We start from the raw sequence: 13,927 nt of genomic DNA, 5'->3' as shown, positions 1-13,927 counted from the left end.
CTCCCATTGCCCCTCTGGATCGTGTCCTCACAGCCCCTCCTCTCCCCCACTATTGCCCCCCTTCCTCTCCCCTCTCTTGCCCCCTCCTCTCCCCCTCTCCTGCTCCACGCGCCCCCGCTGGATGAGAGCGCAGGACGCGTCTGTTCCTCTTTCCCCGAGGAATGGTGTGTGTGTGTGTGTGTGTGTGTGTGTGTGTGTGTGTGTGTGTGTGTGTGTGTGTGTGTGTGTGTGTGTGTGTGTGTGTGTGTGTGTGTGGTGGTAATGGCGGGGGTGGGGGGGGTTGTTACTCAGTCTGGATCCACAGCTGGACCACTGCAGTCCTCTCGTGCGTCCGCAGCGCTGCGCCCTGCAGGTGAGTCCCGCTGCGTCCGACACGTTAACAAAATCTCATTAATGAGAAAAGAAAAGAAAAACCCAGCGACTTAACAGACTAGTGATTGATACTTGAAGGAAAATCCCTTTGACCAACAGTTTACCGTCTGAGAGGCTTCTTTTTCTTCTCAAATAGTCTCGTCTTGGACAACTAATAACAAACTACTTTGAAAACTCTCAATTCAATCATTGATAGAACAAAAATTACTCTTTTCTATTAAAAAAAAAAAAAAAACTAAACATATGAAAGTAAGTTAAAATCTGACTGTAGGAATTGAGAATAAATGTTCTTGTATGTATATGTCACAATCATATTTGGGTTTTTCAGGGTATTTTTTTTAAATTGGACATAAACATTTTTCTAAGTTGATAAAAAAAAATTACTGTACTTTTATGTATTTTATTCCCACCAAGTTCTCAAAACTGTATCTTAAAATTAACATGTGTAATTTGGACCACAAAGAAAAATGAGCATCACATATTGAAATTTGGAAAAGAACCATAATATATCCTCACATGAGATGTGATGGATTAATCAAATGTGTAGTTCTGGCTTTATTATTTCACTATATTGATAAAAATACAGTTTTCTATATGTTGTGTTGAATAGTTCCTCCAGACGCCCTGTGGCTTTACTGTATGAACTGTACTGATGTATTTCTGTATATTTCTACACATTTTTATGTATTTCTGTGCGTTTATATGTGTTTCTATGTATTTATGGCTGTGTCTATATATTTCTATGTATTTCTATGTATATCCATGTATTTCTGTGTATTACTATGTGTTTCTATGTATTTCTGTGTATTTCTATGTATTTCTGTGTATTTATATGTGTTTCTATGTATTTCTGTGTATTTCTATGTGTTTCTATTTATTTCTTTGTATTTCTATGTGTTTCTATGCATTCCAATGTATTTCTGTGTATGTCTGTGGTTTACCAGGGTCAAAGGTCTCGTGATGCGTTCACTGTCTCCAATTGGCCAAAGTGTTTTCAGTCTCTTGTTGCTGTGGACGACCTGGACAGGTGAGACTGACCGGAAACCCAGAGAAGTATGAGGAGACAGTTTTACTGGAAGTGTCGCAGTGAAACTGAAAATATTTGCTCCTGGGAAGTTTTTCCAGCCGCAGATTCCGAACATCAGGTTTCTTTAGACGCAATGGAAGATCTCCTCCTTCTTCTTCTTCTTCTTCTTCTTCTTCTTCTTCTTCTTCTTCTTCTTCTTGTTCCTCTTCTTCCTCTTCTTCTGAAAGTGCAGGTGTGACGTGTTGCGTCGCTCCTCAGGTGCAGACCTGCGCTGCTCCGCCCCGGGTCACCCGGGGTCACGACACCCGGTTGAGGCTCTGCTGGAGCGCTTCCAGGCCGGGCCGGGCTGCGCCGCTCTGGAACCCGGGGGGACGGAAACTCACGTGGTGGCGCTGGGAAGAGTGAGCAACAGCCCTGAGAACGAGGTGAACGAGGAAGAGAGAAAGATCTGAACGTGTCCTTAACATGTGGGGAGTCACTTCTGTTTCATCCAGGGGCCACAGACAAACATCCAGACATTTAAAGTCCCAGTGAAATGTAACACACTACTTTGCAGAAAACGATAGTTGGGGTTCTACTTGTAAGGTTCCTCCGACTCTGCCCCTCCACTGTTGTCGCATAACAAAGTTATTTGAATTTTGAATCTCCAGCCGAGGAAGTCGGGGGAATCCTTCTTCGTGGACGTGACGTCAGGAGTTGTGCAGATCTCCATCTGTTGTGTTTATATCGGCTTGTTTCCTCTTAAATATCCAAGTTTAACAGTGTTTTGAAGTTATAGTCTGCGTTTTATGAGCCTTGACGAAAGATTGAGCCTGGAAGAGACCAGAGAGGAGGAAAGGAGCACGGGTGGCTAGCGGGAGCCGCTAGCTTGGGCGGCTAGTAGACGATCAAGTAATACCTGGACTCATCTCCGGTGATTCCGCGCAGTCAGAAAAGCTCTTGGACGTGTTGGATCCAGGAAGCCGGTCGTTCTGCCAAAAGTCAGGAGCCTCAAAGCCTCAAAGGTGAAAAGGAGGACGAATGGAGGACGAAGCGTCTTCTGCTTCCTCAAACATGTTCCAGACGGGGTCACCGATGGCAGAACCACCTTCTGTGTCTTCTTCATCAATCACTGGGTTTGAAATGATGATGATGATGAAATATGGTTAAATTCAGCCTCTTCGTGGTCAAAACTCTGATCCTCCATAATGTAAACACAACTAGGGCGTGTGCACAACTCGTGATGTCACTCTATTATTGTCAGAAGCTCCGCTCAGCAGAGGAAATACCTGTTTATGGGCTACTTTCTCACAGATTGCCGTGTTTTAACATTTTACCCTTCAGCCAGTTAGCATAAAAATGATCCTAGAAGTGACTCCAGAGTGTTTTGGATCTCGAATCTTCATTTCACTAGGACTTTAATTGTGAATTATTGTATGAAAACACATAATTTTCAAGTAGATTTTATTCCAGGTTTATGGAATGAGTCCCAACATGACATTTCCAACAGTTGGACAACATAGAGAGACTGAGCAGATATTTCTATTGACTACTGGGTATTTATTCTACCTCCCATACTGGAAAACAAATCAGACTAAAAGAGGAAATAGACAGAAGCTAAAGCTAACGATGAAAACACACATTACATAATGTATAACGTGAAACCTGCCAAAACCTGCCGTTTGAACTGTATCCAAGCCAATAATATCACGTAATAGTGAAAGAAATCTAAATGTAATAGAAAGATAATGCTCCAGAACAGTGTTTTTCAACCTTTTTGAGCCGAGACACTTTTTTCTTTGGAAAACTCTGGAGTCGCTCCACCACCACCACCCGAAAATGTTAAAATGTGAAACTCTGCAGCCTCTATTAACAATATAAAGTCATTCTCATCAAAGTTTTATCAACAGGAATCAAATAAATACAGAAAAAAAGTATTTCCCAATGTGTTTTTTTAATAGTGACTCCCTCAGTGTGAAACCTGGACCTGATGGATGAAGAGCTGAGATCCTGGTTCACATTCTTCCTTTTCTAAAACTTCTCCATCACTGTCACTGACACAGTACTTTGATACAAGATGGTAGCAGGAGGTGGAGATGAACCACACTGACGTCTGTCACTTTACATTTCACCGGCAAAGTTCTGTGCTGCCCTCTAGTGGTGAAGAGTATTTATACATGATTACTCTGCAACACACTGTGAGAGCAAATGTTTTTTTTAGAAAAAATGTGAAATTGGATCATTTCCCACGGCTCACCTGACGATCTGGAGGAAACACCAGTGGTTGAAAAAAATCATTAATTTCCACTAAATGCAACTGGTTTTTATTGTACCAATGGCAAATCAGCACATCATTTCATTACATGTATGATGGACAGAATAATTACATCGTTGGTTTCATTACATTTAAAATGGATAAAATTAGTACATTATTCGCCGTATTACATGTTAAAATGAAGCAGCGCTCAGGTTGTCTCAGACCTTCCTCTCGTTTGCAGGTGACGGTGAGTCTGAAGCCTCTGGCTCCGCCCCCGGCTCCGCCCCCGGCTCGTCTCCGGGTCGTCCGCCTGCTGCTGAGCTCCAAACTGCCAGTCACCTGGAGGCTGCAGGCGGAGGACCTGCCGCCCCGCCTCCCGCTGCAGGTGGAGGTCGGTCAGAGGTCACGAGGTGTCACCTGCCCTCCACCTGGACGAGGGGTCACCTGACTGCGTGTTGTTTTCCTCCTCCAGGTGTCGTTAAACTCCAGCGTCCGGTCGGCCGGCCTCAGAGTGACCGTCCACACGCTGCCTTCACTGCCGATTCGTCCTCGAGCGCTTCACCGCTGGGCCGCGAGGAACCACGGCGGCCTGTCGTCCATGACGCACTCTGCACACGGCAACCATGTCTACATCCGCCTGGGCCAGGGTGAGACACACCCCTCCCCCGTCCAGATTATAGAGCATCTTCCTCCTCTAACACCCAGATTATAGAGCATCTTCCTCCTCTAACATCAGATTATAGAGCATCTTCCTTCTCTAACACCCAGATTATAGAGCATCTTCCTCCTCTAACATCAGATTATAGAGCATCTTCCTCCTCTAACGCCCAGATTATAGAGCATCTTCCTCCTCTAACATCAGATTATAGAGCATCTTCCTCCTCTAACACCCAGATTATAGAGCATCTCCCTCCTCTAACATCAGATTATAGAGCATCTTCCTCCTCTAACACCCAGATTATAGAGCATATTCCTCCTCTAACATCAGATTATAGAGCCTCTTCCTCCTCTAACATCAGATTATAGAGCATCTTCCTCCGCTAACACCCAGATTATAGAGCATATTGCCCCTCTAGCACCCAGATTATAGAGTATCTTCCTCCTCTAACATCAGATTATAGAGTATCTTCCTCCTCTAACACCCAGATTATAGAGCATCTCCCTCCTCTAACATCAGATTATAGAGCATCGTCCTCCTATAGCACCCAGATTATAGAGCACCTTCCTCCTCTAACATCAGATTATAGAGCATCTTCCTTCTCTAACACCCAGATTATAGAGCATCTTCCCCCTCTAACATCAGATTATAGAGCATCTTCCTCATATAACACCCAGATTATAGAGCATCTTCCTCCTCTAACATCAGATTATAGAGCATCTTCCTCCTCTAACACCCAGATTATAGAGCATCTCCCTCCTCTAACATCAGATTATAGAGCATCTTCCTCCTCTAACACCCAGATTATAGAGCATCTTCCTCCTCTAACATCAGATTATAGAGCATCTTCCTCCGCTAACACCCAGATTATAGAGCATATTGCCCCTCTAACACCCAGATTATAGAGCATCTTCCTCCTCTAACACCCAGATTATAGAGCATCTCCCTCCTCTAACATCAGATTATAGAGCATCTTCCTCCTATAGCACCCAGATTATAGAGCATCTTCCCCCTCTAGCACCCAGATTATAGAGCATCTTCCTCCTCTAACATCAGATTATAGAGCATCTTCCTCCTCTAACATCAGATTATAGATCACCTTCCTCCTTTAACACCAGATTATAGAGCATATTCCTCCTCTAACATCAGGTTATAGAGCATCTTCCTCCTCTAACCTCCAGATTATAGAGCATCTTCCTCCTCTAACACCCAGATTATAGAGCATATTCCCCCTCTATCACCCAGACTATAGAGCATCTTCCTCCTCTAACACCAGATAATAGAGCATCTTCCTCCTCTAATCCAGATTATAGAGCATCTTCGTCCTCTAAAGTCAGATTATGGAGCATCTTCCTCCTCTGAAGTCAGATTATAGAGCATCTTCCCCTGTTGGTTCTCTTCACAGACCCGACCCAGCCGGCCGTCTGCCAGCTCCAGTCCCTGTTCGTCTCTCAGAACTACATAGTCTCAGACGTGCAGCGTCAGGAGGTCCAGGGCTGCGCCCGCCTCACGGCGCCGGTCCGGTCCGGTCCTGAAGTCCACATCCTCAAGCTGCACTCGGCGGGTTCTGGACTCTGCGGGTGAGAACATGAACCTCCCCCCCCCCCCCCCCCCCCCCTCCACCCAGGCGGATCGGACGGCCTGACGTCGGTCCCGCCGCCTCCAGCTCTCTGCAGGTGGAGGTGGTCGTCTCCCTCCTGCCGCCGCCGGGGAGCGCCGAGGCCCGTCGGGTGGTTCTGGTCCTGAGCAGCTCGGCGCCGGTGAACTGGGCCGTCGTGGCGCGAGGAGTCCGGGGTCACGTCACGGTTCACGTAAGGGGCGGAGTCTCTGCTCAGTGTCCGACTGCCGCCGTGTCACCGCGTCACCGGGTCTTTCTCTTCAGTCTTCAAACAGTGTTTCCCCGCCGCACCCTGCCGAGCCCGGCCTGACCCTGACCAGCACCCTGACCTCTGACCTCGCCACCCTGCCCGACCTTCTCCTCTGGGCTCGCGAGAGCGGCTTCGGCCACGTGACCTCGTACACCGAGGCCGACCTGGCCAATCGCTTCCTGATCCGGCTGTCTGGAGGCGGCGGAGGTCAGAAGCTGTAACACGTAGTCTCCTTCGGGCTCCGCCTACAACTCAATTCAATTCAACTTTATTTATCGAGCACCAAATACGACACCGTCGTCTCCCGGTGCTTTTTACAGAGAAAAACCCAACAAATTCCACCAACACGTTTCGAGCAAAAACCACCTTTACCAGTTTTTGTTTCAGAAAATGTTCACCTTTACACTTCAGCGGGTGAACCCTAGTAATGGTGCATGTGGGGCCGCTAGTGGGCGCTGTTGTTTGTTTTCATAATGAAGCCACACATGTTAAACTCCAGCTACACTCGGTAGAGCGCAGAACTTTACCAACTCCACATTTGGATTAAATTAGCATCGCTAGCATGATAGCCGTTAGCTCATATCGATGCTAACTAGCCTGTCAGGTAGCTAGCTCCATGACTGTGAAACACTGAGCAGGGAGCGTCTCCACGGCAACAGATGCTGATCTCCTTTGAGCTCCATGAGGGGCCTCCCATCTGTTTTGTATAGAATATGTTTTGCAGGTTTCTGGGATTAGGGTTAGGGTTAGGGTTAGTTGGTTTATTTGGAAACGGTTAAACGTTAACGTCATAAAACCTAATGGATTGATCCTTGAAGACGTCATGCAATTCAGTTTAATCATTTTTTTGCAAAAAGTTGGTCAAAAACATACAAACCAATAATTAAATAAATGCAGACGAAAGCAGATCTTTCAATGGAGACATTAATAAGTCCAGTTCAGGGTTGTCTGTGCCGAGCAGTGTGTGTTTTATTTTTTCAAATCAGTTGAAAGCCTTTTTTTCTTTGGTTTTTTTGTTGTTGTTTTTTAAGAAAAAAAAATCAGTTGAAAGCATTTCCGTTGAGGATTTCTTTGTTTTTATTGATCCATACAGAGGAGGGGTCGTGGAGTCCCTCCGCCCCAGCACCGCCCCGGGTGGAGGAGCGCCAGCTGAGACAGTGGCTGAGTGGTGGAGGCGGCGAGCGAGCGGGTCGAGAGAGCTTCACTGTGAACTGTGAGGACGGACGGCTCGGCGTGGTTGTGGAGCAGCACTTCCTGCAGGTCTTTAGATACAAGCATGAAAACATCAAATCAATCCATCAGACTTTGTTCCTGCAGCACAAAAACATGGATTACATTTAAAAACAGCTGGAGCAAGAAAGGTCAATTTTTCAGAGACCGTTTAATCATAAATTAGGAATTCCAAAAATCGATCACACCATCATCCAGCTGGGACATTACTAGTTGGGAACATCCCATTTCCCAGTTCACAGGATTCACTTGACAATAATAAAAAAAGCAACATGGCCACCTCCTGCAGAGACGCTTTATTGTTGTTGTTGTCGAATTCACTTAAGTGGTTTCAGCAAGTGTCAAAGTTTATCAAACAATGATTGAGGACAATAAAACACAAGATACAGTTAAATAACCTGTTTCTGCAGATGTGCTTATCTTAACTTTAACACTTTAAAATTATTTTGAAGCATTTTTTAAAAGTTGTTGTGGGTTTTTTTAGACAGACACCTCCATTGGCCATTTCAATATCATATAAACTGATAAAAAAAAAGTGCAGAATATGATCAAATCATTTAAATTGAAGTGCAGAGACGTACGATGAGGTGCTATGAGGCCATTTGTTGTTGTTTGTTGTATGTTTCACCAAGGTTGAGACGCCGTTTAAAGGGAATTATTCTCCCCAATGTGATGATCTGTTTCGTCTCCTCCTCCAGACTTTGCCCATCCCGGTGTCGGCGGTGACTCTGAGCGACTCGTCCTGCCAGGCTCAGTCCAACGGGAGTCATTTCCTGTTAGTGTTCCCAGTCATTTCCTGCGGGACGGAGGGTCTGCTGCTCCGACAGCCCCGAGGGGTGCAGTACAAAAACACGGTCAGACAAGCATCTCGGACAGAAAATTCTAAATATCTTTTCAGATTCTTTTTTTTGTCTTTCATCGTTGATATGGAGTCTAACGGAAAAACCGTCCCCAAGCCAATGTCATGAGGAAAATAAAAGGGAATGTTTTAAGAGAGAAAAGTGTAGAAACGATGTGATCCCAGCTCATAAAATCAGAATCATGTTGTGCACAATCAACCCTTGAGAGAGTAAAATGGACGTTTCCCCACTGGGACTCATGACCCGGGTCACCACGACCAGAGCAATGCAGCATTAACAGCCTAAAAATGAAACCTGCTGAACAAGCAAATTGTTGCAAGAGATGGGAAGTGGAGGGGAGGGTGATTAAAAACCGTCAGGCAGGAGCACTCAGGGGGACACGTGCTGAAACACTGAGCAACGGACCGCACTTTGTTGTAAAATTATAACAAGCTGCTTTTCATGTCAGGTCACTAGACCTCAGGCATCACGTCCAAAAACAAACAACATGATGAAGTTCTGCCTCCTGATATCAGCTGCAGAAGCGTTTCAGTGAATGAAATACACAAAATCATGTTATTGTCCTGTTTATTACACGTTTTCAGAAAAATTTCACATTTTGAAAAAGATGTTGAAACGCTGAAAATGATGTAGTAAGTATACCAGGTCACAAGGGGGTGCTGTTGTTTGTTTTTGTAATGAAACCATGGAGAGAACAATCCGCTCTAAACATTAAAGGGTCATATTATGGAAAGAAATCCACTTCCTCAAGGTTCTCCAGCAGTTCTACTCGTCTCCACACCTGGACCGACGCCCCAGAAGAAGAAAGAGTGTCCTCTCTCTCTCCTGGCTTGTTCCAGGTTTTAAAAAGTGTGTTGCTCCAAGCAGCCAATCAGAAATCAAACCCTATATAGTGTCATCGGGGGTTCAGCCAATCACAATCAAGGTAGGCTCCTCCCCCTTTGACTCCTCCCACAATCAGGCAGCTCTGCTCTGGCACATGGCACCACGAGAGGAAGTACTTCCTCCTCTTCCCATAGATGGTCATGTGTGGGCGGAGCCAGTCCAGCTCACACAGACACAGCAGATTCTGAATGCAGCTCCTAGGATCCAATATTCTAAGGAGGAGAATCAAGGAGGAGCTGGAAACTTTGAATACGAGGTTTCTGGAGCGACCAGGTGGAGGAGGTGAAGAAGGAGGAGGAGGAGGTGAAGAAGGAGGAGGAGGAGGAGGTGAACTGGAGGTCATGACATCACGGAGGAAACTTTTTCCTGATTGGCTCGACTGAGCATGAGCAGTAGCAAAGTCTCTGCTGTCACATGGAGACGAAACACAAGCCTTTCCAGAGGGTTTTGTTTTCCTCTGTTTCCATGATGACATTTCAGAAAAGTTTCACCTTGTGAGTCATTCTCAAAAAATTGCAATTCTAATAAAGTTTTCCAAATAAAGTCACAATGAAAATTGTGCATTTTCACTTGAAACTTGAAAATTTAAAAAATAATAATTTCTTATGTGATTATTCAAACACGTCTGAAGCTGCTTTCAGGAGTCAGGACTTCCTGTTGTGTAATTTAATCACAATGATGGTCTTTTTTGGAGATTTATTTTGAAAACGTTGCGATCAGGCCTTTACTGGAAGCTTTAGCTTCGCTGTAGTTTGCTGAGTCAGTTGAGCGTCACCACGACTATTTAAATCTAGAACTGCTAAATCTTTGTTCCTGTTGTTTCCGTCTGTAGAGAGTTTTCATGGCAGTTCTTCAACGCTTCCTCCTCTCTGGACAGGTTTTACTCTGGACAGACACTCTTCACAATCAGACAGAGAAGTCCGACACTCCGCTCAGCATTCACGTAAGAAATTAGCCTGCGCGTCTGTTTCATGTTTTGATTATCAGATCAAGGGTTTTTTTATTTTTTTATTTAAACGTTCTTTTCCTTCTCAGTTTAGCTGTTTCGTGCCGCTCCCGCCACCCGCCGCCCGCCCAGCTGAGGTCCAGGATCCCAGAAACTCTTCTCAGGTCGGACTCGTCTCCTGGAAACCAGAAGGTCCGCGATTCAACCCAGGATTGACTGACTTCCCAAAGCCCCGACTCAGATCTGGACCGGTCCTTGTCCTGAAGCTTTCCAGCTCCGAGAGCGACGAGGAGACTCGGGTCGGCCCCTGTGTCGTCACCGCGGAGCGTCGCGTCCACGTCCAGGTCCGTGTCTCAATCTTCTTCCTTCGAAGCCAAGAGCAGAACAGAATCACTCATCTGTGTCGGAATGCAGATTTCAGCGCGAGCTGCAGCCACTCGCTCTGTGCTGGTGAAGTCTTGCATCGTCTCTCCTTCGTCGGACCCCAAGAAGTCTCCGTACTGGGCTGTGATCGGCGGCGGCTGCTCCTCGGACCCGTCGCTGGCCCTCAGTGGGGAAGGGCAGGAGGCTGAAGGTGAACCGGAGGAGGAAAGGCCACACGTTTCTCACTCGGCTGAAAGAAGCACCGGAGCAGAAGAGGAGGTCTCTCCTCTAAGATTCAGCTTCGTCCTGCGGCCGGTTTATAACGAGCCCATGCAGTTCCTCCACTGCAGCCTCCAGCTGTGTGCTTCTGGTCCCGTCCAGGGGAAGGTCCAGAAGGATACCGTGGCGCGTGACTGCCGGGACGGATTACGTATCCCTCCGCTTGTGTCCGGATCGCACTGGGATCAGGTAATCTCATGGCTCGGACACACTCAGGTTTTGTCACAGGCTGTCCTGAGCCTCGGAGGCTGCAGGTGACGCCTGGTGCATCTGTGACTCATCACTTTTTACTTAGTGGACCTGGTTCCCTACAGGGTGCTGACAAGCACATCTAACGTACAGACGTGTGTCTTCTTTCTTCTCATCGCAGTGTGAGATCAGAAACCTCTCCAGACCCATGGTGGTCACCCAGTCCATCAGCTCACTGGCGTCCAGAATACAAACTCCAGCTGGACAGAGAACAAAGAGGCTGAGTGTGAATCCAGTGGGCGGTCCGGAGCCGGACCACGGTAGTCCCCAGTGCTTGAGAGAAATCTCTCATCCAACCTATTGGTCCTTGTGGGCAGGTGAGCTGGGGGTTCCACCCGTCTTCTAGCTCATGTTCCTCTGTTTGCAGGCTCTGGGGTTCGGACCGGGCCGTTCATGGCCGTCGTCTTCGCAGCCTTCGTGCTGGGCGTCGGCCTGATGGGAGGCTTGTGGTGCATCTATGACTATACAGGTATGCAGCTCCACCCTGTGTTGTACAAGTCACTGACACTTAAAGCTCCTCCACCGGAATCTACCCTAGAAAAATGTCAAATGTGAGATCCAGTTTTAGTTGTTGATGATCGTCTATAATATGTTGTCAAAACCTTTCTGAAGGGAATTCATCATCACACTGAAACAAACACGTGTTTCCAGGATTTAGATTTCATGGAAAATCGTCAGGTTTATTGACATCTTAACGTGAAACACAGGACGTCCAGAAGATCCCAGAGGCTCGGCGTCACCAGACCCCGTCTGTCCACTGGATCTCTGCACATCTGGATCCTCTGAGGAAAAACCCTCAGCCGTCACTTTCACCACATTCACTCTTTCCTCGTGGCTTCAAGACTCTTTCTTTGACAAAGTCTGGAGCTTTTTACAATGTTGATGTTCTGCCACATTTCATATCCCACAATCCCTTGGGGCAGGTTTCCCAAGATGGCGTCAGTCAGGAAACATCAACATTTTGATGATTTGTCTGGAAACTTCTGGACTTTGTTGTGAAGGATTTGATACAAGAGAGGAAATGAGAGGAGGAGGTCTGGTTTGAGATTGTTCTGGTGGAGGAACTTTAACTCCTGATTTCTTTTCTTTACATTTAAAATGCTACTGTGAGTTGATTCTCCTCATGGGGGCACCCCGATTTTCAAGTGAAAACACAAACCACTGGAATCATACGAAGGTCCGCGTTCTCCCATCGTTGATGTTTAGAACTTAATGTTCTCTGCAGCATGTGGGTGTGGCTTCATTACAAAAATAGCCAACAGCACCCACTAGTGGCCAAACACGGATACCACATTTTCAGTGTTTCTGTCATTTCTGCATTAAAAAAATGATGTTTTCACTTGAAACACTGAAGCATAAATGAGACCTTAGGCAGGCAGAACCGTATTGTTTGATTCCTGGCTGGAAACTTTCTGTGTGGAGTTTAAAATGGATTTAAGTGCAGGACAAAAGATGACGAGGTAGAGGTGTCATCATTAAATTCTTCTTCTACTGGGCAAAGCTGTTTATTCCAAATCAACAGAACTGCCCGTCCAGATTGTGTGGTCACGTCACAGCAGCTGCCAGTCCAACACAAACATGGATGTAATTCAAATGAGTGTATTTTCTTTGTAAGGGAGACGCTGCGTGTCTTTTCAAGAAGGTCATCTAACGGAGCAGACTCACCTGAGAAACAACACCTGGAGCCCATCGGCCCTGTCGCATCAGCCCACCAGCTCGGTGTAGAGGTGAGACCGGAGGCCCTTTAAACGATATAACGGTCTTATAATGAAGAGTTTTCCTCTCAGTGGAATGTGCGTGAAATGAGCTGCAGCTGCAGTTTCACACTGGTTTCATCACTGACGCCTGAGCAGCTGCAGATCAGAACAGTTCTGGACAGACGTCTTCTTCTGTCTCCTCCTCAGGATTTCCTGCAAATCTGAGAGCCGAGAAGTGTGTGTGTGTGTGTGTGTGTGTGTGTGTGTGTGTGTGTGTGTGTGTGTGTGTGTGTGTGTGTGTGTGTGTGTGTGTGTGTGTGTGTGTGTGTGTGTGTGTGTGTGTGTGTGTGTGTGTCTGTGTCTGTGTGTGTGTGATGCCACGAGAACCCAGAAGAGGCTGAACTGAAACAATTCAGAGTGAAACGCCGGCTGGAGCGGCGCCGGCTTTTCAGAAAAACTAATATTTCCCCTCTATGTTTACAAAAGCAAATTCTTCATTTCCAGGGACCCACATATCCACCTGGTTCAAGGGCTGCTATGAGCAGCCAGCCCTGTAGGGGGCAGTGTAACAAGAAGCACGAAGCCACGACGGCCAATCACAATCCTGGAAAAAAAAAGCACAATGTCACGAATTGTGCCGTAAATCTGCATCTTAAGATGTGAATGGAGACGCTGAGTTTTTCTGAATCTCCACCGTTGCTGCATTTATGTGTAAATGCAGGAAACAGAGAAATGCCATAGTTTAGTAAAAACCTGACCTGAGCTCCTTGTTTTCTCTCCTCGTGACTCGGCGTGTTGTGAAGAAGCCAAACGTCACTTTGTTTGGCGCAGTAATAAATGCTTTTGGCCTCTTGGGTGCAGCAGAGTGAACTCTTCAATCGTCTCTCTCTCTCTCTTTTTTTTTTTTTTTAAATGAAAGTTTCTACATAAAAAGTCAAAAACAGACACAAGCATCTCCACTTTAACTATCAGAACCAATCAGCAGCTTGTTTTTCTTCTTTACCTTCGACAACCTTCGAAAGGAGGGAGAGAAAGATCAAGTTTCATTTATCATTTCGTTTCATTTCATTTTTTATTTTTTTTTATGTCTGTATCAAACCAACTTTTTGCAAAAACTGTTGACCTAAACTGCCTGACATTTTTTTAAAGATTGTTTTGTCATCATCCAAGGACCAATCGATCAGAATTTCTTTTCAAACAAGTATTTTTGTTTGGTCAGTTTAAATCTGATTGATGTCAAATCAATCCCCTTTCCTT

General features: G+C 46.0%; 1 protein-coding gene across 1 annotated transcript; it reads left to right on the top strand.

Moving 5' to 3' along the window:
* Window positions 1–261: 261 nt before the first annotated feature.
* Window positions 262–13,227, top strand: engl (endoglin, like; the record flags this gene model as incomplete). Its single annotated transcript, XM_080511069.1, has 16 exons — window positions 262–352; window positions 1,658–1,824; window positions 3,877–4,026; window positions 4,108–4,282; window positions 5,699–5,873; window positions 5,960–6,104; window positions 6,176–6,368; window positions 7,255–7,421; window positions 8,090–8,245; window positions 10,014–10,079; window positions 10,172–10,246; window positions 10,349–10,426; window positions 10,497–10,913; window positions 11,095–11,233; window positions 11,341–11,442; window positions 13,175–13,227. The coding sequence occupies 16 exons, from the start codon at window positions 262–264 to the stop codon at window positions 13,225–13,227; spliced, it is 2,349 nt and encodes a 782-aa protein (XP_080367195.1).
* Between the last annotated feature and the right edge of the window lie 700 nt (window positions 13,228–13,927).

The sequence above is a fragment of the Blennius ocellaris genome (genome assembly GCF_963422515.1).
Source record: "Blennius ocellaris genome assembly, chromosome: 16".
Classification (NCBI taxonomy): Eukaryota; Metazoa; Chordata; class Actinopteri; order Blenniiformes; family Blenniidae; genus Blennius; species Blennius ocellaris.
Note: the sequence above shows the minus strand (reverse complement) of the source record. Positions and strands in the feature narration are given on the sequence as shown.